The sequence below is a fragment of the Triturus cristatus genome, chromosome 5_1, assembly GCF_964204655.1.
Source record: "Triturus cristatus chromosome 5_1, aTriCri1.1, whole genome shotgun sequence".
In the NCBI taxonomy this organism is placed as follows: Eukaryota; Metazoa; Chordata; class Amphibia; order Caudata; family Salamandridae; genus Triturus; species Triturus cristatus.
In genome coordinates, this window is record NC_140587.1 from 318691928 (window position 1) to 318719915 (window position 27988).

General features: G+C 43.4%; 1 protein-coding gene across 7 annotated transcripts in view; it reads left to right on the forward strand.

Moving 5' to 3' along the window:
- The window catches only part of ENPP2 (ectonucleotide pyrophosphatase/phosphodiesterase 2), a 721223-nt gene that overhangs the window by 496119 nt on the left and 197116 nt on the right, over positions 1–27988 (forward strand). For all 7 annotated transcript variants that reach the window (XM_085605056.1, XM_085605055.1, XM_085605050.1 and 4 more), the window contains exon 11: positions 1459–1531. In XM_085605056.1, coding sequence (XP_085461182.1) covers positions 1459–1531 — 73 coding nt within the window. The remainder of the gene's footprint in view (positions 1–1458; positions 1532–27988) is intronic.

Sequence of the window (27988 nt, forward strand, 5' to 3'; positions counted from 1 at the left end):
GGTTGGAATCCTCCAAACAGGGATTGGAGTTCTTGACCTCTAGGGAAAAGAAACACAGGAGCCCAGACTCTCAGCTGAAGGAAGGTGGTGTTGTGGCGCAATGGATTTGTTCGGAACACTTCCTTGAAAAAGGATATGTTTTCATTCTGATTGACACCCACGGTGGTACTATGAGATCAGGGTTCAGGGTTTACCAGAGTTGTACTTCGAGCACTTTAATGGTTTGCCTTCATTTTGATTTCCGTTGCCGTTTCAATTGGCTGATTGGTCTGGAGGTGATAGGTTTCAGGTTCTTTGTTTCAAATAATGAAGTGCAAGCTACTGGAGGCTATGTTAGGCCCAAACACTGGTTTTCTTTAAACATGAATATTACCATGAGCTGAGTTGCCAGCTCTGGTAGTAGCCAGTGTCATTGTGGTGCCTCCCTATACAACGTTTCTGTAGTCTAAGAAGGACCAGACCTTTAGTCTTGTTGGCATCACCCAGTGTCTAGATTGCATGAAGGGGAGGACCTTTCCAAGCATATTGATCAGCAAGTTAGTATTTCTAACCACTGCATTTATTTAGCATGAGTGTTGTTCCCATGATCTGGGTCCAGTGTTCTAGAATCACAGTATTGTTTGTGTCAGCCGTCAACAGTATTTCAGTTTTTTTTCAATTTACATATGGGAAGTTTTCCATTTACTAAAACTAAATGAACCTGAGGCAGCTGGTGACCCATAGCTCAGACTTCTATATATTTGAGTGTCAATGAAGTTAATGTTGTGAGATCAGATACACCTGTAGTTGTATGAAGATATTATCCAGCGGCAGGGATAGTGAAGAGCTTTTAGGAACCCCAGGTAGCACTCCATATTACTGACATAGAAGAGTGAATCTAAGTGTTAGACTCCAAATCTATTTCAAAGCCCTGCCTCTTGACTGCACCCACCTTTGGACGGCATCAGAGTATCTTGTGGTCTACTTTATTGCATACTGCACATTGGGTAGCAATCTTCAAGTGATTGAAGGAGATTGTTTCGGTGACCTGGGCTGTACACTGATAATTATAGACTAGGTGGTGTGCTTCAATGTATTCCTGAAGTTGACTTGTGATCTGGCCCTTATAGGTCTTTCCTAGACTAAACAGTCCAAAAGTGGTTTATTGGAAAACAAATGTCAGTGCACTTGAGGCAAATAAAGAACAGAAAAGGTCCAGTGGTGGATGATTTAGATCCAATTCTATACAGTATCAAGGTTAGAAAATGTGACATAGAAGAACAAAAGCCTGCAGAATTACTTTTGAATTGAAAGGTGGTTCATCTGCATTCATCAAGTCTTCCTACCACCCTTAACTTTGATTTCTAGGTAATCTTTGCCATGCCACACGTTCAGAACACCAAATTTATGTCTTTTGCTGTGGCTGATTTGAAAACTTTGCAGGAAATTCACAGCCTATGAAAACATCTTCTGTTGCAGGCCTTATGTTTATGCCTTCTACTCTGAAGACACAGACGCTGCAGGTCATCGTCATGGTCCTTTCAACCCAGAGGTAAGAGGACTCCTTCACTACATGAAAACATTAACTTTGGACTTAACAACCAAAATCATAGGTTACCAATTCTGCTTGGATGGTATGGCTAAGCAGAAGATGCTTATTAAGCCAAAGGAAATATATATTTTTTATTTTACATGGCTTTAATGGTGAAGTGCATGGCAGACTGACTTGGAGTACAAATTTCTGATTGATGTGTTTGTGGTCACTATCTCGCTGGGTAAGGTTCTCTTACACTAGGAAACTGCTGCTTCTGAAAAAGAGCTTGATATGAAATTTTGTAACTATTTTTAAATTGCAAAACTATAACTAGTTTCTATGTTTAAGGTTGATTAAAATTACTTGTGTTCACTTTCATGTTCATGTGGCGTGGAAGGTGATATTTAAAGGGCAGGTTTTTGCAACCTTGTTTGAAGAACACTAACAGCTCTACTTTGCTCCCTGTAAATTATGAACATGATACTGAAGTTTTGTTTAGTTTTGTTGATATCTGAATAAAAATGCACATGTACATAAACCCTATCCGGGTAGACTATATCCAGTTATCTAAACAATACTGGTATGCAGTTCCTAATGTGACAACAGGTTGTTGGTACGGATCATAAAACTCCAAATGGAGTGGCAGATTAGGAGAGTGTTCTCCTTTTTCGGAAAAAGGCCCTCACACACCCAGCCAGCTAGGTGTCTTGCTTCATCATCGGGTCTGCTCCTACTCGGGCCGGCGCTGCAATGCCCGATCAGGCAGGAGACCACAACAGGTTTTTGGCGGGTTACGCTCTGATACCAAAGTCTGATAGAGGAGCGAACTCCTCCCGATACCCGATCAGCTACTTTATCTCTACCATAGTGTCCTTTTTTCGTAAGTGTCCGTAGGAGTACGTAGACACACAGTCCACACACCTTAGCGCGTGTGTAGGTACTAGTTTTTCATTGTTTTCACTTTTGACGTGGCACTACTCACTATGCCACTCACCACTTTCACCGGTCCTGAAGAAACCACCACCCCCCTACATTCTCCTGTGGGCTGAAACATGTAGACCTATCACATAGACAACTATAAGATAATTAATTCTTTTTAGTTGCATCACAAATAATTTGTAATCATATCCTGAGCCGCCATTAATAAAATTAGAGAGGCAAGGAGTCTCAGAGATATTTTTAATTCACATCACATCACATCTTTGCACCACACCAGCTCCGCTGTAATCAGGCGTCGTAGCACAATCGGGGGGCATTCGGCCACCCGGTTAGGACCCCAATGATGAAGCATGACACCAACCAGGTTGGTGTGTGAGGGGTCTTTTAACAAACCCAGTGGGTTCCAAACACTGCCTATTAGTGATTGTACCACACATAAATTGGGTTCGTCCATCATTGTTTAACATATATTACACAGGGGATACGGACGCACCCTTTCCCTTCCCTTGCTCTCCCATTGTTTTTGACACTTGTTACAAAAAACATTGATAAGTGCGAAGCAGACTCTTGATGGTGAGTGACAGTAGATTGTATTGAAAAGTCCTCTGTAAAATATCCAGAGTCATTCTCAATATTCTTGGTCTCTTGGAAGGGCACCAGTTCAAATGATGTGACATCTGGTGGTATTTCATAATAAGTCATGTATTTGCATTGAACAGTAGCAATACTAGTGATGTCAATATCAGGTGCATTTGTAGAACTCCATGTTCTGCTTGGAGTGCATCAGTCAAATATCTCTGACTGGGAACTCGAGCTAGTAATGTTCCTGCTTTATTTAAGGGATATTGTATTGAGAGTTGGAAGTGGTTGACGGGCACTACTCAGAATCCTTCTTGGTGTCTGTGAGGGTCTGCTGTTGAGGACTGGCTACATATCGCTTTTTTATGTGGTCAATGGAAACTGGTCTCTTTTTCTTTGGGCCAGGCAAAGTAGGTAGAATGTGTTGCCTTTTACCCTAAGAACAGTGACTAGTGGTCTTCAGGATGGCTCAAAAGCTTGTTTGTTGTGGATTATTTCACAAGCTTTGAGAACCCACCCATCAGCAGCAGTTATAACTTTCTCTTCATAGGTGGCGGAGTCATATCTTGCAAAACATTCAAACGTTTATCCAAGTCAAATTTATTTGCATCTGCCACCTTCCTAGGATCATCTAAGCCAGGCACATACATAGGAACTCCAAAGAGAACCTCATATGGAGTGCGTCCTCCCAATACTCGTCTATGCAAATTATTCAGTGCTGATTATGGTGCCAAATTAGACCTGAATTTAGTACCCTAGAGATTAAGGCTCGTTTAATCATAATGTTAGCACGTTCAACAACACCATTCGATTCAGCTTTAAATGGGTTGATGAACTGCAGACAAACCTTAAAGGCAAATGCAGGGGCATTATCTGAATGAAATGAATGAACTGCCCTAATCGCTATGAAACACTGAAAATCTTTTACTACTGCTTAAGCGCTTATATTTCTCTGCGGCCAAACCCATCGGAACCGAGAACACGAACCAGTTGCCACCAATATGTACTTGTATCAGTTGGTTGAATGAAGTGGACTGATTTGATCCAAATAACCCACCTGGAAGGGGTTGTTAGAGATTGTGAGAGGAGTTAGTGAGGGTCGCCTAACAGTGGGTGGTTTAATCGGCTGACAATTGTCACACTGCCTAACATAACAAGCATTGGCATAGCCAATAGGTCTCGCTTTTGGGACCTTCTAAGTATTTAGTTATGCAGCACAATATCCTTGGTGCAACCACATCAACTGTTGCATGGCTAAACACTTATAAGGTCCCAAAGGCGAGACCTATTGGCTATGCCAATGCTTCGTGTGGTTGTGTGTGTGGTTGTGTGTGTGGTTGTGTGTGTGGTTGTGTGGGTGCGGTTGTGGGTGTGTGTGGTTGTGTGGGTGTGGTTGTGTGTGTGTGGTTGGTTAGTTGTGTGTGTGTGTGGTTGTGGGTGTGTGGGTGTGGTTGTGTGTAGGGGTTGTGTGTGTGGTTGTGGCTGTGTGTGTGGTTGTGCGTGTGTTTGTGTGTATGGTTGTGGTTGTGTGTATGGTTGTGTGTGTAACACTAATACTAAAAGCATCTCAAAATAAAGGAACACAAACATCGAGTTTGTGGAAAGAGAAAGCACGTTGTAAGTCGGGCGCAGCAAAGCATTAACACAACAACAAAACAAACAAGATCACTTAGCGAAGACTGAGTGCTGATAATGGATACACACAGCCCATCATCTTAAGAGTTCGATTGCAGCCAATGTGCACTCAAACCTGCCCCCTCCTTGTGAGTTGCACCCCATATTTCATGAGTTGTAACTGCTGCACCCACCATAGCGCTTTGAGATCTAAAGCGCTACATAGGTCTAATCGATTAACCAGTCGCCAACATGCTGTGCTTTTAAAGAGAATGTGCCAAAAGTTTCCAGCTTCCTCATCATGTCCTCATGAAAGCGCCAACGAAAGGACTCCCTGAATGGTGCAACGGACATGAAGCAGCCGCTGTGATCAGAAATAAACACTGTAAACGTTGTTCAGTTTCACAGTAACATTCCCTTAATTTTCTTTAAGTCACAAAACAGTAATACTAAAAGCATCTCAAAATAAAGGAACACAAACATCGAGTTTGTGGAAAGAGAAAGCACATTGTAAGTCAAACGGACGCAGCAAAGCCTTAACACAACAACATGTTCTTTGATGTTCCTTGAACGAGAACATCAAAGGGGCGCCGCGAAAGTGATCGCGGGCGCTTAATGAGCATGATGAGGTTTGCCAGCCTCTGCTCCTAGGCTGGCCATGGTAGCATTTTTTGAGCCCTCACAAAAAGTCTCGCCAGACCAGCGCATGCGCTGGGTCAGGCGAGACCTAAAAACCCAGATGGCAGCTGTGCACGTGCACGCTCTCGTGCACTCAAGCTTTAGGCCTGCAAAATCTTTCAAAACCCGTATACTATATGCTCTCCGTGCAGCGCATGCGCGCTGGCTCAGCGAAACCTAAACAGCTGGCTGTTTATAGAAGCCAAGCCACCGGTAGCATTGCTGCAGCATTGCTAAGTTTGCATGAGCAGATGCCAGTCTCACACGGGCGTCTATGATTTAATCTAATCTGGACAGATTATTTGGTATTATCCTGCCCCCCACTCTTGATAGTGTGACTACAAGAATCTTATGTGAATTAAGGCTGTAGGACTGTTTTGGAGGAAAGCCTTTGTTTCAGATCTGGTTTACGTTGACATCAGGCTCGCGTCCTGCTTAACTTTTTCTATTGTATTCCTCCTTTCTTCAGAATTCGGATCCACTCCCCCTTTCTGTTTGTTTACCATCAGTTTCCTGAAAAGAACATGAAGATCGGCTATCAGAATAGTGATAGCATTCAGGGTTTTAATTTTTTTTCCACAGTCTCTTAAATTGTAACCACACCTACCGGATTCCTGAGAAGAGAGTGATCCAGTCCGCCTTTTATCTTTATCCTTCTTCCCTTCTGTTACAGATTTCTCTTTAACGGAAGCCTCAATGTCATTTTTAAGGTTCAAATGTGGTTTAACTGGTCGTGTACTCAAGGTATCATGCCTTACAGAGGTGTAAACTTCTGCTATTATTTTTGGTAGTTCCAGTTCACGATCTTGAACTAGAACTGCTTCCAGTTTCTGAAGTATAGTCAGGACCAAAGCTTCTCCCTTAATGTTGCATAAGGTCATAGAGAAAATCGTAAAAAGGGTCCCCTTTTTCTTCATTCCTAAATCTAGAGATGGTGCAGCTTTGTGCTCATTCTGTACCTGTTTAAGAATGTTGGCGAGAACTTTCAGTGAAGGTGTGCCATATGTACTAGTGTAAATGCATGCAAATATGCATCCCCAGGTGTTCTACTCCTCTGCAGGTGTCCGCATCCAAAGAGGAAGACACATTGTCAGTATTCTATGTTCATCTTGGGGTGTAGTGTAAGGATACGCTGCCTTTAACTGATTTGTATTGCGATTAATCCAGAAAGCCATTTTGTCATGCATTTTGGGCACTTTTCCCATGGGAAAATTAATAATCTGTGGACTAATGGTTTGTACCTGTGCACCATTGTACCAGGGCCACCATTAGACCGTGGATTAACAGAGTGTTGTCAAGAAAGACCAACAGAATGTGAAATACGAGCCTCTTTAATGCCAGTAAGTCAATCTGAATACCAAAAGTATGGCATGAAAGGGCCCATATTACGCCTGTAACAGTCAGAGTAGCGTTATGAGTGACACAAGGTGCCTGTTGCTCGTACCCTTTCCTTCATTACTGGATGGGAGAGTAATATCTGTTATCAGTACTTAAGAACTCCAGTTATTCAGTGTTTTTATATGATCAGCCATCATTATCATTCTAGTAAAACATCAACTGCCAAAGCTGAATACTTGTGCATGCAAGGGGGTCCTGCAGGAACCTCTGGTGGCACATTCCTGCCCTCAGCAGAGCCTCACACACATACCTACTGGTTATGAAAGATTGGGACGAAATGGAAGGCACTCACCCATGCACAGCTAGTGTGTGTGTGTCTGTATACTGTTCTGATGTCCTTCTCCTGCCAGTTTTGGCAGTTCTAGAGCAGCTGACCCTGCTTTCCATCTCTTACTTTTCACCTCATCAAAGTCTGGTGCGGCACATCCAAAATACCCACATTGAGGGGCCACGCCTAGTTTTTCCTGGGATTAAATGTGGTGCATTATATGGTGTGGTTGTGCGACCTCACTGTAAAATACACTTAACAATACCTTCAGGTCCAGTAGGTTTCATCTGTAAAAATCTCAGCTCAGCCCTGGGTAGCTGTGGCACTGAGCAGCAAGGCTTATACAGAGAACCAACTGTTAAGCTTTTAAACAGCACGACGATACTTGAAGAAGAAAATGACGCAACACTCAAGGAATCCAACCCCAATTTTTAACAAGCATTTGCAATGCATTCGGTCACTCCTCAAGGGACCTTATATGTATTTAGCTATGCAGCATATTCGCCTGGGTGCTGAAAACATCTACTGTTCTTCAACATGGAGGGAAAGTAAGCACCAAACTGCGTGACACATCCGGTATGGGAACACTTGGAGAGAAATATTGCCTTTCAGTGGGAAATGGTATAGTCCAAACCTCTGTTTTTAATATAAAAATCAGGACCTTCGGTAGTCATATCACAGAAAATACAAGATTTGAAAAAAATATTATTGTCTACAGGTGCTTGTGGAAGACAATTTCTATGGACTGGCATCTAGAAAATGCCAAAGTGATTCTGGTATTTTACTGACCTTTGCCTGTCGTTCTCGATCAAGACAGTTAAATAGAGGAATTTGAACAGGAAAAAAAAGTCCCTAAGCGGAAGCAGACAAGTCCTAGGGCTGATCTCCAGAGCCCACAAAGTACATACACATATAAGTATATACTAAAGTATATACAACATATAAGTATATAGTAAAGTAAAAACAAGAGATCTCGAATGCTCGACCCTAAAAATCTGTTGTAATTTTATAAGAATTTCGATGCTATTACATAAAAGATCCAGCAAAGGGTTCTGGAGATATAGATTTTACAAGCAATAATAAATCAGTACAATTTCACTCAACCGCGAACAGTCCTTGGCAAAGTCAATTAATTGGATACAGCAAATGTTTCAAGGAAAACTTAGGTAAGTGTCACTGCGGTCAGTTAGAAGTACTTTTGGTGATCAACTTTGGCAGGGAACTGGTCAGGGGACCAACTGTCGTAATGTTCCTACGACTGAAGTAGGACTTTGTATCTGTCAGAATATGGGGACTGAGTCCACACATATCAGAGTATGTTTGCCTAATTCCTAGCTAGCCCACTGTGTGCCATTTGAACCACTAACCCTCCAGGGTACCAGATGGTATCTTCAATCTCTGGACATGACCATTCCAATTCCCCAAGGAAATTATGGAAACAGATCTACCCTTTTGTTTTACTCAGGCATGCCAAAGGGAGATACAAGAATGTTACAAGTTGACTTTTCAAACATTTATTGAAACAGTTGTATTCTTGTGTAAAAAACATGAGCTGCAATTATTAGTAGGATGAAACTAAGCATTGTAGCCAGTATTACAAAAACAGTTCAGAAGATAAACAGTTCAACCATTATGTTCCCACAGTGGGATTATGAATTTATTTATCATCCTACCGAGTACTACCTACACTATCAATAGCATAGTGGGAGTATCTTCTGCCAGGTCCGTTGGGACAACCCAAACCCTATACCTGTGTATGATATATCAGGAAGCCAAGCGGATTTAGAGCAGGCTACTGTCTTTTGGAGGTTAGAGTCAGCAGGGCTGCATCCCAGTCACAGACCTCAGCGTTCCAGGATAATCCTCAGAAGTGCTTCTCTGCCGAATTTGGCTCAGAGCTGGTTTATATAATAAAAACACTGTTCCAATCACACTGTGTCAGAGGTGCAACCCTGATGTGGTTGTTTGTCTTGCGATTCAGAGCTCCCTCCAACCGGACAACCAAATGCAAGGGCATCGCTTTCAATGTTCCTTAGCCTTAGACAGAGCGTACAAACCCTATGATAAAATGCGTACTAAGATATGTGCTGTACGCAGGGTAATTTCTAAGAATGCTATTGTGCAAGTCCACGGCATGTAAAAGTGACCGTTTAGAAAAAAGATGTCAAGTTGACGCATGTAACTGAAATGGGGACTTGTGCGCATGCCCTATTGAACCTTACAATACCCACTTCTTGGTCGGAGAAAGACTCTTGCTTCAAACAAAAACTTAAAAAAGCCAATCTAAACAACATCAAACTTAATATATGAGGATAATGATTATAAAATGAATATCAAATACACTTTAATAGCAAAAGCAAATGAAAGTCATAATGTATTAAGAATGCCAACTAAAAGCACACAAATATTAAAACGAATACAAATCTATTTAAAATAAAAACAAGGTGCCAAATTAAACTTAAGGAGGCTCCTGAAATGTTTTCCATGTTCAGATAGTTGATAGGATCCTGAAAGGAACCCGCAACCACAGAGGATGTTTCCACAGTGGCCTGGACTGCAAGTTCCAAAGAACATACATGGACGTATCCAGCAAAATCAAAAGCTATTGATGGTGTGCCAGCGGGCAGTGTAACCGCAGAGGAAGAGCTAGGATCCAAGAATCCAGGAGCCAAAGCATTCAGGGATGACTCATAATAAGCATCCTGTAGCAACGGTAGTCTCGTATGACGACAGGGAAGATGACCCCTTAGCGGATGCACCTGTTGATCTATATCCATAGATTGAACCAGTTGCATTGCATGGCATAGATCCAGTGCATAATTAAAAGTGCACAATAGACAGCTGAACACGGGCTGTACGCAGTGTAACCATATAGGTTGAAAGGACAAAGACGGTTTCGATTGAGGAGCAACAAATATATGGCCAAAATTCCAACAATCCGAAATAACCCCAGCGGTAGGCCTCCAAATACACCGGAAACCAAAGAGTGTATAAAGGACTGAATCATTCTGAGAACAGCCTGGAATGTGCTGACCAAGCCATACCCAGTCGCTTTAAAAAAAGTGTGCCACTCCCGTGGTATTTGAAGCATTAAATATGCTGTTCACAAGTTCACCAAAGTGCAGTGGCAGATTTGTGCTCTGTAGTTCTTGTATTTCAAAGTAAGACCTTGCAACTCGGAGATCAATCATCTCTCTAAGAGATGTTAATGCGAGGTGCTTTTGAAAATATAAGATTTTCAGTTGATTTAACATGTCAATATTAATGTTAAAAATAGCAATTGAAGGCCATGCAGTAACCTTTCTGACTGTACAGATCGGAATAACACATTATTACAACAGGTTACGACCCTGGAAACCATCTCAACATATGGTGCTCCCGGTTTCTTCCCACAACAACCTTGGTCGTTCAGAATCAAATAACTTCCATATTAAAGCAATCTGAATACTTGCCGAATTAAGGCATTAGGGACACCCTTAAGATAACACGCCAAACTGGCCATGGACGCATTGCTCGCACCAGGAAGTGTTACCTCTTTACAGACCAATGAATGGTCTGTAAAGGCAAAACCCATGTTTCATGAACAATTCTCTTTCCTAATGCCTCATATCTGCCTACTTAAAAGTGTTTCAAATAAGATGTAAAATGAAAGATTGAAATTGGTAGTGAGGTAAATCAGTGATTCAACCAAACCGCTGATGGTGTCTCAGTTATTGTGAAGGGCAATTTTTCTAAATGTTCTATACTTAACATTGTGTAAGTTAAGTCTTTTTTTGCCATTATATTTTGTGTGACTGTTAAATTATAAAGTAAAGGTAAGTCAGTCATGTTAAAGTATTTCCATGGCACATAATTTGATTTTCTAATCTGCAGTGTCCAACTCAATTGCATTATCAATGTCAGCTGACTTAATGATGCAGGAGGAGACACGGAATTCAATATTATATCGAATGCAGATGATACAATATCATTTAGAGAATAAATACGAGTTGACAATGTGGTCATACCATTCTCTGCGACAGCTAAAGCCTTTTCCAAATTAGCCCGGTCACTTTCTTTTCAAATTTCAGCAGCTTCCTGCTGGCAAACTTTCCAAATTTCATTGTATATGGCGTATGGAAAACTTTTAGGACGTGGTGATCTAGGACTAAACAAGAAATCTTTTAAATCCACGTCATCATAAAGGAGAGATAAGTGTTCCTTAACTGCAGGTTAAGTCAAATGTTGTAACCATTGCTGGCATAACTTCCCTGAACTGTAGGTAGTAACCACTCCTGAGTGTTGTGTCTGCAAATATCGGGGCTCTGGTCTGCTTGCTTTAAATCACTTTGTGGTGTTTAAAAAACATGCATGACAACTATTGGTGGCAATTGGCCATCTGAACCTGAAAGTGAAGAATTACATGTACCATTCTGTATCAAATTGTTGATCTGTTCTTCCATGTAATTTGCAAAATCGTGCCAAGTGTCAAAATGTGCGAAAGAGAGAATGTTGGGTTTGTTCATGTCTTTAACTTTAGCCAAACCCAGGCAGGTGGTTTGCTGTACTGTCTTGCTAAGGAAGATCACTTGTCTAGGTATTAGACAATCTCTTAACAAAGCCTCATTGCCCTGAACGCGCCAATTTCGTGTTCACCAAACTGATTTTACCTCCATGTTGTCTTTCCAATATTTATAGCCTTATATGGAAAGCTGAGAAATGAATGAGTTTGAATAGATTCATTTTGTGACCGCGTATTTTTCTTCGCTCGGGAATGGGTAAGTTTAAAATAATAAAAAACTTTGTCTAAAGGGTTGATACCAGAATAATATAAACTTTTACAGGTATGTTTTTGAACTACCCACTGGTGGTGTCAGGCAATGTTCCCATTGTGGTTAATTGAAAACTGCTTGTGGCGTACTAGCTCAGTGAAAATAATGGTGTGCGTAATGATGATAACAAAACATTTCACCATGATTAATAGAATTCATTTATAAATCCTCATTTTCAAATACTGCATAAGATTCTTGTTCAGAAAGCATGCTTTTCACAGTGGTGACATCCCAATCACCAAAAATACTACCAGGAGTGATCACATCATCCATGGAAATTTTAAATAAGTAAGGAATTTGCACTGTTTCTGTAGGGCCACAAATATCAGTTGATACCTTATCCCAAACAGTTCCACCTGGGACAGAAAATGCAGAAGTGTACACAAGGGACAGTTTTCTTCGGACTTTGAGAATAAGAATGAGGCTTCAGTACCTCAGCTACCAGTTCAACAGCAGAGCGTTCTAGGAGATAATGTCCATTTAAGCTCAAAAAGAATACTGTGACAAATCAAATCCAAATGAACAAGAAAAGGACTGAAATGGAGATCCATATGTAGGACCATGGTTGAAACGGGTATGTCATCAATGTCGGCAAAGTAGATAGAGACAAGCTGTGCAAAAACATGGGCCTCACGGGGTAAAGTGGTATTGTTTGGTACCTTCGAAGGTGGTTGATAATAAACAACTTTGTTGTTTAGAATTGCAGTCGAAGACTGTGAATTCACATATTGTGTATTTACTGTGTTAGCAATGGTAACAGGAAGTAATAGAACTTCAGTAACTGACATCCCCCACTGGGAAGCAGCAATTTCTGTATTTAATGCTTGTATGTTAGTGAGGTGAGACATAACTACCCAGGAGCCCTTGTGGCCTCTGTGTAGGACTGGCCAGATGGTGTGGTTTGATGTGGTGCAGTTTGATTTTGCCACTGCTTCCTGGTGGCAAAAACAATGTTCTTATACCTGCAGTGCTAGGGACTGGCACCGGTCCTTTGTATAATGGGCCAAGCTCCTTCTTATCGGTACTCTTCTCTCAAACTAGATCCCCGACTTTAGGAAGGAGACCGGAGTTGCTGGTTGCTCTTTCACTTCTTCAGTGGCAGAACGTTTAGTAGTTTACTGGGAGAGCTCATCTTGGAAGGCTTGTAGTCCCTGTAAGACAGCGAAATGTTAATTGATGTCAAAAGGCATAACTGCTTCCACTGTGCAGAGATTATCAAGGTCTGGAAAAGTACATCTGGATGCCGTTGGGGGTCTGGATGCCTAAAGATTTTCTAGTCCGATTATTTAAAGCTCTCTGGACTCCACACAAGTACGACCTGAACCAAATACTGTAGCTGTTAAAGACTGCTTTAAGTCATGGTTTTTCCTTTCGACAATCAAATTTCCCTCTGGATAATAGGGGGAGGAATAATGCACAGCCACAGCGATGGTTCCCACAGTATCCCGGTAAGCCCTACATGCAAATGCTGCTCCCTGGTTGGAGTGGAATGCAGCTACTGCATTTTCCCAATAAAGACTTGCAGATCTGTTATAACAGTTCGACTGTAAGCCGATCTCTGTGCCTCACCCATAGAAATGTAGAAAATGAATCCACTGCAAATAGAATAAATTTAAATGAACTTTCTGAATTTAGAGGTCCGCAGTGGTCAAGAGAGACACATGCCACTAATTTGTTTGAGACTAAGTGAGGTGTCTATGGTGGGTGAGCTGTGGTGGAACGTTTTAATTGGCTGACAAATTTCACAACGGAGGACATGTTTTGTCTGTTTGTAGAGGAGACCATACCACCAATGGCATATCTATAATAAGGAAACAGTTGCTGCTCCACCTGCATAGGCGGAAGCTAACTCGTCATGAGCAGCTATGAATAATTCTAGCTTGCAGTCTTGATTATGTATCACTCGATCCCCCACTCTGGGAATACGAGCTAAAGGTATGTTTTTGGCACTCAGTAGGTAGGAGTATTTTGCTGGACATTTTTTAGGTAAAGGTGTGCCAGTGCATGAAGCATTGACAGCAACCATGATGTGACCATCCACTCTCGTGTGTGAATGTGAAATTGCAGCTACTACAGCAGTCTGAATTGCTGCTTTTGTGGCTCCATCAGCCAGTGAATTCCCTGCAACATGTATTCCAGCACGTTGGTGAATTAATGTATGAATTGCATAAGCCTGTGGCAGACATTCTTTAAGATGTGCCACCTTTCCCCAAAGCAATTTATGCTTAATAACATTCCATTTTGAATCACTGAATCTATTCAAGCGCCAATAATGTAAGTTCACATTAAAAGAACACAGTACTACGAATCCCACACTATGAGTGTGGGGAATTCAAGATCACTATTTTCTAGTGCCAGAACTAGAACTTAGAGTTCAGTAGCTGTTTAGGAGGTGGCCCACTGTATCCAACTAGGATGTGAGGCTTTCGCGTTAGGAATGCTAACCTTTGTGACAGCCTCTAAGGCTGGAATGGGTGTAACCACAATAATGCATTTCCCCTGAGCCAACAATCTTTTATTTATAACAGCTGTCTGAACTGCAGTCAGTATTTTTTCTGTATATGCAAAACGTATTTCAGCTTTTGAATATAAATGCAAATTATATGCAATCGGTGCGGTATCACCTTTGTTGAAAGTGACACATGTATAGACACTGGCTCCTGCAATTAGTGGTTACCAAGATTGTTGTGTTGATACATGTGTGTTAGTGTCTGGATGTAAGCATGTCTGTTTTTAGTATTCTCAGAATCTGTGCATGTTCTGGTGCCCAATGTGTGCTTGATAAATCTGGATGAATTCATTCCTAAAATGGTTTCACACATTGTGCATATTCAGATATGTGTGTTCTACTAAAATTGAGAAAACCTAAAAGTGATTTGTAGCTTGTATATTGTGTTTGGTGGTTGCAGGAGTGCACATTTCTCTAGGAAATGTGGTACTAGGCTTTTGCCTTCATTTGACAACTCGTATCCCAAAAATAGGACGCTGAGATAGGCAATTTTTGTTTTTTGGAAGTTTTATTTGTAGCCATGTTCAGCAAATCTCAAAACTATGTGATCTACTCTTGCTAGATGTATGTTTAATTCATCATCCATATGGTATATGTGATTGACATAGGACAATGCTTCTGAATCAGTTTTGTGTAAAATTGATGTTACTCGGGCAGAGAACAGACCAGGCTGTTCTTATACCCCTGAGGTAGTTTACAGAATCATTTGTGGCTCCCTAATGTGGTGAATGTGTTTATATCCCTGCTTTCAGGTACTACTTTTTAGCAGAAAAGCCATTTGAAATGTCCAAAGTGGTTTTGTATCCTTTGCGCACTATGCTGTTCATTAGTGCTGCACTGTGAATTTTGTACTGTAAATGTGCATGTATGCCTGTTTAAATGTCTGTAGTTTAAGACTAGGCAGTTTAAATTGATCTGGTTTCGCAACCAGAAACAAAGGCTTAATTATGCCTTGATATTCTAGATGCGCTAGAATTTCTCTAACTAGGCATTTAGCTTCATGCTTAATTGGGTATTGTGGTTGCACTCGCATGCTGGACCTTATAGGCATAACATTAGGTGAATCTTGATCCCAGCCTACATGTTTTTCTATATAATGCCAGGGCTTGTGCAAGGTTCCACTCCATGGCATATGCTTGTTTGACAGCGTCAGGAACAGGTGCAGAGAAAAACTGTATTATTAGATCTTCCCCTTGTGGGACTTCCTGAACTAACTCAGGTGGCCAATCCTCTTCAGCCAAAACAATGTCATAGGTAATTGTTAAAATTCCTCCAAAAATTACATTAATGATATGCAGTACATCGCCCTCCATTTCGATGTCCAAATCATACAGTTTGTCAGGAGAAGTAACCTGCTGAGGTGTTGCAACATGAATAAATTCATTAGTTGCTCTCGCAACCAAAAACTCTTAAAGATTCTGGCGAACTATTGTGACCTCTTCCTCGCAGTCTAGCAGTGTCAATGCCCATTCCTTGTTCTGAAGTAGTGCCTCAATAAGTATGGCATATTTAACGGAAATATCCGTCACTTTCTTCTTTTTCAATTGGCATGTTTGTTGAGGTAGTTTCTCTTCCTTATTAGATTACGCCTTTACAGCGCGCATGCGCTGTCAGCTGAAGCTTTTGTAAATAATAAAAGCTTTAAAACTGGATTAAAGCCAGCTTTATGCTTACCGTTATTTACAATGCTCCTACATTGCTCTCATCTTCTTGCTTCTGATTGGTCAGAGCCGCCTGCTGCTTCCACTTTCTCTTCACTGCTTGCTGTCGTCCGGAGGTACATGGAGCTTGGACCAAGTACAGTTCCGGTCTATGTAGCCAGTATTCCTCAACTGGCCGTAGCTTTACAGGTACTTTTTTTACGTTTGTAATCTGGAAATCCTTAGGAGTGAATGTCTTTGTAGACTTTCTATCTCTCTTAAACCCTGCACCTCCTCTCCCATTTTTGTTTATGTTGATGCGGAGCAGTCATTTAAGGATTTCTGGTGCAGCTGAATGATTTGCATTGCCGATGTTTATCGCCGTATTTTAGTTTATTTTTAAATACTCTGGGACTCAGTTTTACAATTTGGTGAATCAATGTCACTTAAAAATGTACTTCACTGGTGAACATGCTTTGTGTTTTTAATTTTGACAACCTCATTTTGTTTTACGCCACAAACTGAACTTAATGGGTAAATGCTTCTCTGTGGTGTTAAGAGAAACATTTAGTTTAATTGCAAGTAACATTGACCCTTTGGCGTGCCATGCACCACAAATTGAATTATCCAGTATTAGGGTATCTTTCATAGATTCACATGCCTGAATCATTCCCAGTCGTCGGGATGGGAGTCCCCGGTACATAAATAAAGTAATGTCTCATTAGACATATAGAGTAATAGGCCAAGGAGCTCACCTTAGTGACATATCCATGTCCTTTTGTAAAACAAAAGGACCAAACTTTGGAGTAGAGCCAATCCGCTATCACCACCCTCTGGAACCTTCCTGGAAGGAGCTCTAGTCCCTCAGATTTTCTACCGCACGTCATGCTAAGGGAGTCTCCTCTGAGCTCTGCTCAGCTTTCCTTATTTTTGGGATTTCCAGTGCTTCTTACTTCAATTTCCATCTTCGGGGCGAAGTTCTCCAGTTCTTCATGGCAGATACTCCAAAGAACGGCCTTTTTAGGCCTTGTGCTTCCTGTGGAAAAAAGAGACTTCATGTGGATGACCAACACCAGGATTGTCTCTACTGCCTTTATCCGGATCACTCCTCAAAGGACTGTAAGGTATGTCGTACCTTTTCATCAAAGACCCTCAAAGATTGTGAGGGACGTCTCTTAATTTGGCTGCAGAGGCTTAAAGACAAAGAACAAGTACTGTCTTCTGAGGAGAGTGAGGGCTCTTCCATATCTTCTCAGTCCTCTCAGAAAAGACCAAGGGAGGCTTGTCCAGGCCCTTCGTCGCAGCCACCTCAAAGGAAGGTGCTTAAAGTCTTCAGAGGTACATCCCAAGACTCTTTCAGTGAAGGTTTCTCCTCAGGAGGTTCTTCACCCCTTCAAAAAGCCTTCTTCCACCCCGTCGACGACGGCCTCGTCGACGAGGAAATCTCCATCTACAGCCTTGTGTGTGACCTCGTTGACGACGACTGTTTCAACTTCTGTCGCGTCTTCTTCATTATCCATTTCGACGACGACTCCATCGTCGACGGCTGGTAGGTCTGTCTCGTCAACGCTTAAGATAAAGAAGTCATCGTCGACGTCCAAACTGCCGTCGATGCTGCGATCGACGACATCGTCGATGAAGACTATCCCTTCGACATCCACTTCATCGTCGACGAAGACTCACTCCATCGACGACGACAACACCGTCGGTGACGGCTCCGTCGACGGGAACTCAGTCTACCATGGTGCCCATCGACGCTTCACCCTTGAAGACTACACCGTCGACGGCTGCGTCGACGACAGCAGATTACAATCTAAAAAATACGTACATACATCTGAAGATCACAAAACGTACGTTGACGCCGGCCCTGACTTCCCCGAGTAGGGTCCAGCTATTGCCTCCAGCACACCTTTTGGAGGAAGAAGATTCTGATGATGGCAGTATGTTTAGGACGGCGACAAACCCATCTCAACTTAACGTCAAGTATCAGGACAGTTCAGACTATGAGGATCAAGTACAGGAGGATCAGGTAGTTTATCCTGAAGAATACCATCCGCCTCCACCTCCCATGGTTTGTCTGCCTGCATCTTTAGTTTCTGATCTGCAATTCCTCATTTCGGACTATAAGCAGAGATTTCCTACTTCTGCAACGTCTCCGCCTCAGCTGTGTCTTCACCGCCAAGACCGCAGCCTCCACCTTTAAATTTGCAGTCTGGGCCTGTCACTTCACCACCTCCGCTTTCTACAGACGATGAGGAGGAGGATCCACATGAGGAGGGGGAAGTTCAAGATTCCCAATCTACTCCTGATGAGTGGGACGATTATGTACTCCCCTGTCCAGCTTCCCCCGTGCCCGCTCAAGCTGACTCGCCTCCTGAGGACATTGGGGGATTTCACAACATAGTGGAAAGAGCGGCGCAGCGTTTCCAAATACCTATGCCTTCAAACCAGCAGGATTGCTTCCTCTATGATTGTCAAGAGCCTTTTAAAAAATCAGTCCGATCTATCCCTATTATAGATTATATATGGGATCAGGGTGTTTAAAATAATGCAAAACCCTTCCTCGGTGCCCCCAGTATTGCCTCGTCTGTATAAAAAATACAGAGCTCCGGATACTGCTCCAGCTTGCCTAACCGGACATCCCAAACCAGACTCAGTCATCACACAAGCTGCTCAGCGGAAATCGAAAAATCCTTCCGCTCTGCTGGGCGCTCCTCCGGACAAAGACGGTAGACGGCTTGATAATATCGGAAAACGTTTCTAGTCAATGTCTGCATTAACAGTGCGTGCATCCAATTCCTTGGCACTGTTAGGACGCTATAACAGGCAGATGTGGGCAGATATCGCTCCATATCTTGCGGCCTTGCCATATGACTCAAAGGAAGAAGCAAAAAAGATCTTGCTGGAGGGCGAACGTTCTGCATCCGAGATAATAGACTGTGCGATGGATATCGCCTCTACTGGATTTCGCCAACTGGCTGGCGCAGCTGTACTACGGCGCCAGGGTTGGTTTGAAGGCAACTTCATTCCGACCGGAAGTGCAAACAAAAGTTTTGGACATGCCCTATGATGGTTTCGGCACACACATTGATGAAGCTCTTCAGGGTATAAAAAAGGATACCAACACAGCTAGAGCTTTGGGTACCCTTCAATTCAAGAACCCACCTTTTCGGGGCTCAAGAGGAAGAGGACAAACATCTGCAAGAGGTGGTTACCAACACCGATCTTCCTATTCTTCCAATCCGCAATATCGACCACAATACCAGCAACGTCAACAGCACCAACAGCACCAATCAACCTACACTAAGTCCTCCTTTCGTGGCAAAGGAGGTCGACAGAGACGCTGCTCGGCAACAATGACTTTCCACTACTGCCGGTCTCCATCTCCTCTCCGCCCTCAAAGGTTGAAGGAAGAATTTCCCACTTCCTAAAAAATTGGAAACAAATAAAAACGGACCGTTGGGTTCTGCAACTAGTTCAATTCGGACATTCACTAGAGTTCATTCAAATTCCTCCCCAAACCCCTCCTCGACCTATGCTTCACACAAAAATGTACGTGCTCTACTCCTGGAACTTTCACTTATGCTCCAGAAGGGAGCTATAGAGAGAGTTCCTCTTCGTCAAAGGGGGACGGAATTTTTCCTGGTACGCAAAAAGGAGAAGAAATGGAGACCAATTTTAGACTTGAGAAGTCTCAACAAATTCTTAAAAAAGCAGTCGTTTCGTATGGTTACCATCCAGGAAGTACTGCAACTTCTCAATGCGGACGACAACATGGTGTCTTTAGACCTTCAGGACGCCTATTTTCACATCCCTATCCATCGGAATCGCAAGAAATTTCTGAGATTCGCAGTAGCGGGCAGACGTTACCAATTCCGTGTCCTACCGTTCGAACTCAAATCGGCGCCACGCATTTTTACAAAATGCCTTTCTCCGGTTGCCGCATATCTCAGACAACAACACCATCACGTCTTTCCATATCTGGACGACTGGCTCGTCAAAGCACCCTCTCTAGAAGGCGCGTCCAGGTCTTCCGACGCCTGTCTACGGCTTTTCGATCGCTTGGGGCTCACTCTCAATCAGGACAAGTCTGTCCTCCGGCCTTCCCAGCGTATATCTTTCCTGGGTGCTACTCTTGATATGACCCAGAAGAAAGCGTTTCCCCTCACAAGAGCGAAGAGACAAGCGACTTTCCTTGGCGATTCGCATACGATCCAAAAAGTCTCTTACAGTGCGCCTTTTCAAATCCCTGCTCGGGATGATGTCTTGATGCATTCTACTAGTTCCACACTGTCGCCTTCACATGCACCCTCTTCAAGAGGCGCTATCAGCTCAATGGGTCCAATGTACGGGATCATTCGGCGATGTCATCCGGGTGACCCCTCCGATGATCAAGGCTCTACGGTGGTGGATGTGCCCTCAGAACCTTTCTCAAGGCCTGCTTTTCTTGCTTCCTGCTTCTCCACATACCATCACAATAGATGCGTCCTTGGAAGGTTGGGGAGCTTTCCTCCAAGAACTCCAGATCAGCGGGAAATGGTCTCTTTCCGAAAGAGAACTCCACATAAATCTCCTGGAGCTACGAGCGGTTTATCTCGCTCTTCTGGCATTCCTACCACGGATCAGAAATTCACTTGTGCAGACCGACAATACCACAACAATGCACAATTTTTGTTTTTTTGTTTTTTTGAAAGACCTTTATTGCAGTATTCCACGATACACAGCTTCCAGCCTACAACCCCTCGGGCCGGCCGCTCAACATGTAACACAGGCATTGCTTCGTATAGTACACAACCCGGTGCCGTCAACCCGGGGGTACGGCGGCGTTATAAGGTGCAAGTGTCTCACAGTTTAAAGGAGGATAATGAAGGACTCATTTTTCTCTTATTACAGCCATAAACAAGAACATGTTTCAAGAATAGCGCAAGTGAACCTCACACTCGAACAGCCCCCCCCCCCCAAACTAACTAAACAGAGTCACCACAAAGTGCACAGTAAGTCCACCTATGTACCGGTGATGCAACTATAGTGCCCCACTCTAAAGCACCTGGAACCACAAGGGCGTTAGGAGTCTTACATATCTCCTGGGCCGTCTTGCGTGGTGGACGGAGGCTCGCAGATGCCTCCCCTGAAATCGTTCCAATTGGACCATACTTCCACCCACTTCCGGGGGCACCCTCTCGCTACATACACAGTTTTTTCCTGTAGCATACACCAGTCCATATCGCTGTGCCAGTCCGTCAGTTTTGGTGGATTAGGACTTCCCCAGAGTCTGGCAATATTCCTTTTGGCTACCATTTGTCCGAGCGTCACCCAGAGCCTCCCTTTCGGTGGCAGGTCCGTTGGCTCCCATATATTGAGGAGACACCTCTTGGCCTCTGGGCGAATCTCCACCTCCCATACCTCCTGCATACACTGCAACACCCTTCTCCAATACCGTTGAATCTTAGGGCAGTCCCATAATACATGGAAGAAGGTACCCGTGCCACCACAGCCCCTCCTGCAGAGTACCGTGTCAGCCCTCCCCATTAAGTGTAGCCTAGTACAGGAGATATATATTCTATGTAGTATCTTCAGTTGGATTAGTCGCAGTCGGGCTGATATCGCGACCTCACGTGGTGAAGCCAAAGCATAAAGCCATTCTTCGTCGTCTATCTCCAGCCCATCGGCAACCCATTTCTCTCTAAGGGGTAGGAGCATATCGGGGGGATTATTAATTAATTTTTTATATGTCAGTGATATGGCGTGTTCTGTAAGGTGCCCATCCAGTAATCTATCTTCAAGCGGGGAGGTTTGTGGTAGTTTGGTCTCAGGTGGGATATTAGCCTGCAGGGAGTGTCGCACCTGTAAGTATCTAAAGTATTCGGTTTGCGCCAGCTCATACGTGTCCCATAAGTGGGCGAACGTGTGGATCCCTGTAGGGCCCCAGATATCCTTGATTTGGGAGATTCCGATCAAGTCCCAGTTTCGGAAGCTCTTGGTACGGCCCAGATTGCCTAGTTTTCCGGAGGCCCAAAGTGGCGTAGCCATTGTAAGGATTCCTGACCATCCGAGCTTCCTCTGAGCAATGTGCCATACCTGTACCGAGTGTAGTGTAGGTCCAGTGAGTTGACGGATACCCCGTTTAGAGTAGAGTGCTATCTCATAGTTCCCTCCGGGAAGCAGCCATCTGTCCATACCGTAGGCGGGATCATTCCCCTCGCCATACGTCCCTTGGTTGATAGCTGAGAGGTGGGCTGCCCAGTAATATTTGCGAATGTCTGGGAGGGCTATACCGCCGTCATACCACCCCAGCGTGAGTTTGGTCAGTGAGATTCGGGGCGACCCGGCCCAGAGGAGGTCGCGCAGTGCCGCCTCAATCGCTTCAAAGTAGGCGTTGGGGACTAAGTCTGGATAGTTTTGTAGCGCATAGAGGAACCGTGGTAGCGCTAGCATTTTAAATAGGGCTGCCCGGCCCAATAGAGACAGTGGGAGGTGCTGCTGGGATTTGGCCTCCCTTTGGAACCGACTTAACGGCGGTTTGAGGTTTCGATCATATAGTAGGGCCTTGTTAGTGGTGATGTATACTCCCAGGTACTTGAACCCGTCCTCTGCCACCGTGATAGGGCACGTGTCTGGGAGCCTCGGAAGGGCACCACGTAGGACGTAGAGATATTTGTTCCAGTTGACCCGGAAGCCAGAATTACGACCGAAACTGGAACAATGCACTATTTAAACAAGCAGGGAGGGACTCGCTCTCTAACACTTTCTCACGAGTCGCAAAAAATCTGGAACTGGTTGCTCCATCACAACATTTCTCTTCGGGCAGAGTACGTTCCAGGAACACACAACGTTCTGGCCGACTCTTTGAGCAGACATCAGAAGGCATGTCACAAATGGGAATTGAATCCGCGGACTCTCAACCTCATATTCTCTCAATGGGGCACCCCTCTTCTGGACCTATTCGCTACCAAGCAGAACGCCAAATGCCAACACTTCGCAAGCTGGCATCCCCAGAAGGGATCTCTAGGGAATGTATTTTCGATCGCATGGTGCAACGTCTTTACATATGCTTTTCCACCAATTCCCCCGATTCCCAGGGTTCTCAGAAAATTGAAAGCGGAACCTTGAACGCTCATCCTGATAGAAGTTTGGTCCTTTTTTACAAAAGGACATGGATATGTTACTAAGATGAGACCCTTGGCCTATTACTCTCTATGTCTAATGAGACATTACTTTATTTATGTACCGGGGACTCCCATCCCAACGACGGGGAATGATTCAGGCATGTGAATCTATGAAAGATACCAATACTGGATAACTGCAGTTACAGGTAGGTAACGCATTCCTTAACATTTGGTGCTCAAAAACGTTACTTTCTAATTTACAGGTTCCTATGATCAACCTCCGATGGTTTAGACTCCACACTACAAATTACACACTGATTTTAAAAGTAGACACCTAACCCCATTGAGCCGGCACAGTTTTCCTAAATTATGACAAATTACTCTAAGAAGTTTCCTTCCCAGATTGGTTTCTGTTTACCTCTTATCTCTCCTTTTAGCTGTATGGTGGTGTCCAAAGATTTTTAAATCCTTTCTTCGGAGATTTGCATGCCGTGATTTCAGCCGTCAAACGATAAGCAGCCTAATTACAGAGGCTAGGTTGGCAGAGTAGAATTTGAAAATGCGAGGGAACCAAGGCTGAGTCAAATATAGACTACTTTTGAATTCGAACAACTGGATGCAGGATACTGAACAATGGCATGGATTTATTGCTGTTTTGTAAAAGCCCTAAAGAGGTGATGGGTTAATTTCTGAAAAGGGATACTGTTAAGCCAGAAGATGGTTGTGGGACGAGGGTGGCTATATTCTTGATACAATATTGAATACTTGATTTATGGATACTCTACCATCTGTCTGGTCCATAGAGATTTGCTGCCTCCCATTGCCAAGTACTTTTTCCAAAAAGAGACTGTGTGTTAGATGCACATAGCGGCTTGAAGCAGCCTTATTATCGGAGAACTTATCTTTTGTTTCCCGGTAAGTTGAATAGTAACAGTGAATAACTGGATTCAGATTCTGGTACTTACACTCCGGGCTCTGTGCAATACCCATGCATAACGACCAATTGCACAATAACATTGTGAGTGTATATGGTGGTTACCCTTAATTATGTATGATTTGGAGGGATCACTTTTTTTGATAGGCACAGTGTTGCTGATGGTATTGTACTTAAATGAGGGGTATCAGGTTTGATCGAAAATGACAATCTGTCACCACTGCCTAAATTGGCTATGTTAGTGTCTAAATAAATAACACATTAATTTGTGACCTCACAATAGTCTGCAGAAAACTTCTTGATTGAAACACAAATGTTTAAAAATCTCTGCTTTGTATAAGGTAAACCACACTCTTCAAACCCTCTTTCACAGTCCAGTTTCAAGATCCTGAAGTATTTACTTAAATTAATCTGCATGGGAAGGGGTCTGGGCACTGGAGGGACTGCTTCGTAACATGACCCGCCATCTAAAAGTCAGAAAAAACGAAATCCATAAGATATAAAAATATAAAGCACGAAGCATCCTGACTCCAAATTGCTCTAACGTCACCCCGAGTAATTGATCAGCAAAAGCCTTTCTGTGGGTAGGTTGAACTTACTTGTGAATTTCTAGGAATTTCGAATCAAGGGAATTAAAGCATTGAAACTAGCCATGACACGGTTCAAGTTTTAGATTTTGAGTGCCAGTACTACTGTAACTAAAACTAAACCCCAACCCTTTTTCCCTAGATATATTGAAAGCCTGTGATTCATTGTTTTATTAGCATATCTCTTCCCGTCCCACCCTTCTCCTTTAGGTGACTTGAAGAGAGCTTTTAGGTCCTGCCTTAACCCGTACCCTTTTAGATTAGGAAAATAGCCCTGCTCCACCTAGTTTGCACATGTGTTTGAAGTTTTTCTTTGTGCTCAAACCCTATGGGTACTAAAGCGATGAGCAACAGTTAAGGAGATGCATGCTTACTAGGCAGTGGGAGTGGATGTGCTGTGTGATGCACATGCAACTAATGCTGTGATTGTTTTGCACACACCGTGTCAAAGTTGAGTATTCAGCTTGCAGTGTACCTCTTAATGTAGCAAAGTTGCCTGTTTCATCGGGCTGTCTATATTGATGGACAAGGGATCTGAAGAAGATTTTTGTCAGAATCACACACCTTGGCGCCAAATTGTGGGATTAAAGCTAGAAATTCTTTGTTGAAACGGTGGACCTGTTGTGTAAGTGAACCCAGCCAGTCCATGAAATGTCAGTTCTTTGAAGAACGGCAGGTGCTGTTTACAAGGATGGCATGAGATTATTTGTCAATAGTTGTACTTTTCTGAATAGCTTGTATTGAGTTATCACCTTATTTGGAACGCTATGAGGGTACTCTAGTGTAGCTGGCCACTGCTCAAGGCATAAGGTCTTGAATTAATCCATTACCTTCCTTTGTTAACCACTCATTATGCTGTCAGTCAAGGCACTTTTCAGAGACTGGTTGTAATCATAAACTCTTGTGTTCCTGGTGTAGGCCAAAATTAGGTAGCTGAAGGGACACTCTAGTGATTGAGCAGTGAAAAATTACATTTTATTTGGTGCTTGACTCCAATATAAAACTCATTAGCTCAAATCTTTTTGGTACAGCAAAATTGCCATTAGGGGACTAAAACTCTTCCTATGCTCATAGTTATTATGAGACCATCACATCCCACCCAACCTTCGCTCCCCGAGACACAAACTGACTGAAATGAGCAGGTGCAAATCTGTGGATTGATAGGACACCATTGGGCATAGAGATTACAAGCACAACATTGATTTGGTTTGGTCCATCTGAGTTCCTTTTCATGGTTACCTCTTAATTTCTTAATATTGACCATCATTGTACTGCAGAATGAGACGTGCAGAATCTCTGATATGTCCTTCTGTGGCATCGGTGTCTCCAGAGTAAAGATTATAATGCAGAGACGTCTTGGGGAGATTCAGAAAGTACGGCCATAGGAATGCATTCTGCCCATTGCTTACCATTGGCTTTGTGATTTGTACCTCACATTTTCTGACTTTCAGTTTGCTGGCTTTATTTGGCTTAGGCTGTCCAGCTCGAGTTCATCCCTCCCATTGCCCAATCCTTGTTTACTGTATTCTTCCATGAACTCGCTTTGTAAACAAGCCTTTAAATCTTGTTATCTTGTCACATTTGCTGTGCATTCAAAGACTGAGGTCAAATGTCAGGCTGTGTCTTCCAGGGAGCTTGGTGTTTAGTTTTCTTTCTATGACTTCAAAGTGAGAGAGTTTGTGACAATCATGCTGGCTATTGGAGGTCTTCTTGAGGAAGGCTGTACGATGTTATTTTTTTTTCAAGCACAAAACAACATTTAAATGTCCGTAAATCAACTGTGCTGGTGATCAAATCAATACATTGGTGATTACATTTCCACACATTGTTTGTGTAGGGTATACTTTTATCAGTAAAACTGTATGTGGTTTCAAATGTAATGGTCATTTCAATTGAACATGTGTTGTCTGTAATGGCAGCACGCTACTATACCATGCATACTCCACGTTGCCCCACTACACTACACTCTGCACCACTCCACACCACTGCACTCTACTCTGCATCACTCCACTCTACTCCATTCTGCGTCACTGCACTCTTATCTTTAGCACTCCGTACCGCTCTACTCTACACTACTCCACGCCAATGCACTGTACCCCCACTACTTTACTTTGCACCACTGCACTCCTCACCACTCTACTATATGCCACTACACTCTGACAATATACTCTGCAACACTGCAATCTGCAACTCTACACCACTCTACTCTGCATCGCTCGACTCTACGCCACTGCACTCTACGCCAATCCACTCTACGCGACTCTAATCTACTCTGCAACATTGCACTCTATGCCACTGTACTCTACACTGTACCTCTCCAGTGTATGCCCATTCACTCAATGCCAATCCCCTCAACGCTACTGTGATCTACTCTTCACCACTGCACTCTACTCTGAAACAATCTACTTTACACCCCTGCTCTCCGTGCCACTGAACTCTGTGCCACTGAACTCTATGCCACTCCACTTTGTGCCACTGCACTCTACACCACTTTACTCAAAACCAATGCACTCTACGCCAATCTATTCTGCACCCCTCCACACCACTATACGCTATGCAATTGTACTCTACGCCCCCCTATTCTACTCTGCACCACTGTACTCTACACCACTGCTCTCTATGCCGCTTTACTCTGCACCACTGCACTCTACACCAATGCACTCCACACCACTCTACTATATGCCACTACACTCTGACAATATACTCTGCAACACTGCAATCTGCAACTCTACACCACTCTACTCTGCATCGCTCGACTCTACGCCACTGCACTCTACGCCAATCCACTCTACGCGACTCTAATCTACTCTGCACCATTACACTCTGGCACTGTATTTTATACCACTGCACTTTACTCCACTTTACTCTACTCTGAAACAATCTACTCTATGCCACTGCAGTCTATGCAACGATTCAACTCTGCATCACTCCACTTTATGCCATTCCACACTACACCATTCTGTACCACTACACACTACACCAATGCTTACTACGCCACTTTACTCAAAACCAGTACACTCTATGCCACTGCGCTCTATGCTAATCTACTCTGCACCACTGCACTGTACGCCACTCTACTCTACACCATTGCACTCTATAACTTTACTCTGCACCACTCTAAGACACTGCACTATACGCCAATCACTCTACGACACTCTGCTCTGGGGTAGTGCATGCTCTTCCACTGCACACTGACACTTTACTCTGCACCACTTTACTCTACTCAGCAACACTGCCCTCTATGCAACTTCTCTATACCCCATCACTCTACTCTACGCCATTGAACTCTATTCCACAGCAGTCTGCACCACTCTACTCTGCGCCGCTCCACTCTGCGCTGAGCCACTGTACACCACTGCACTTTATGCTATGCCACTCTACACTAAACCACTGCACTCTTTGACAATTCACT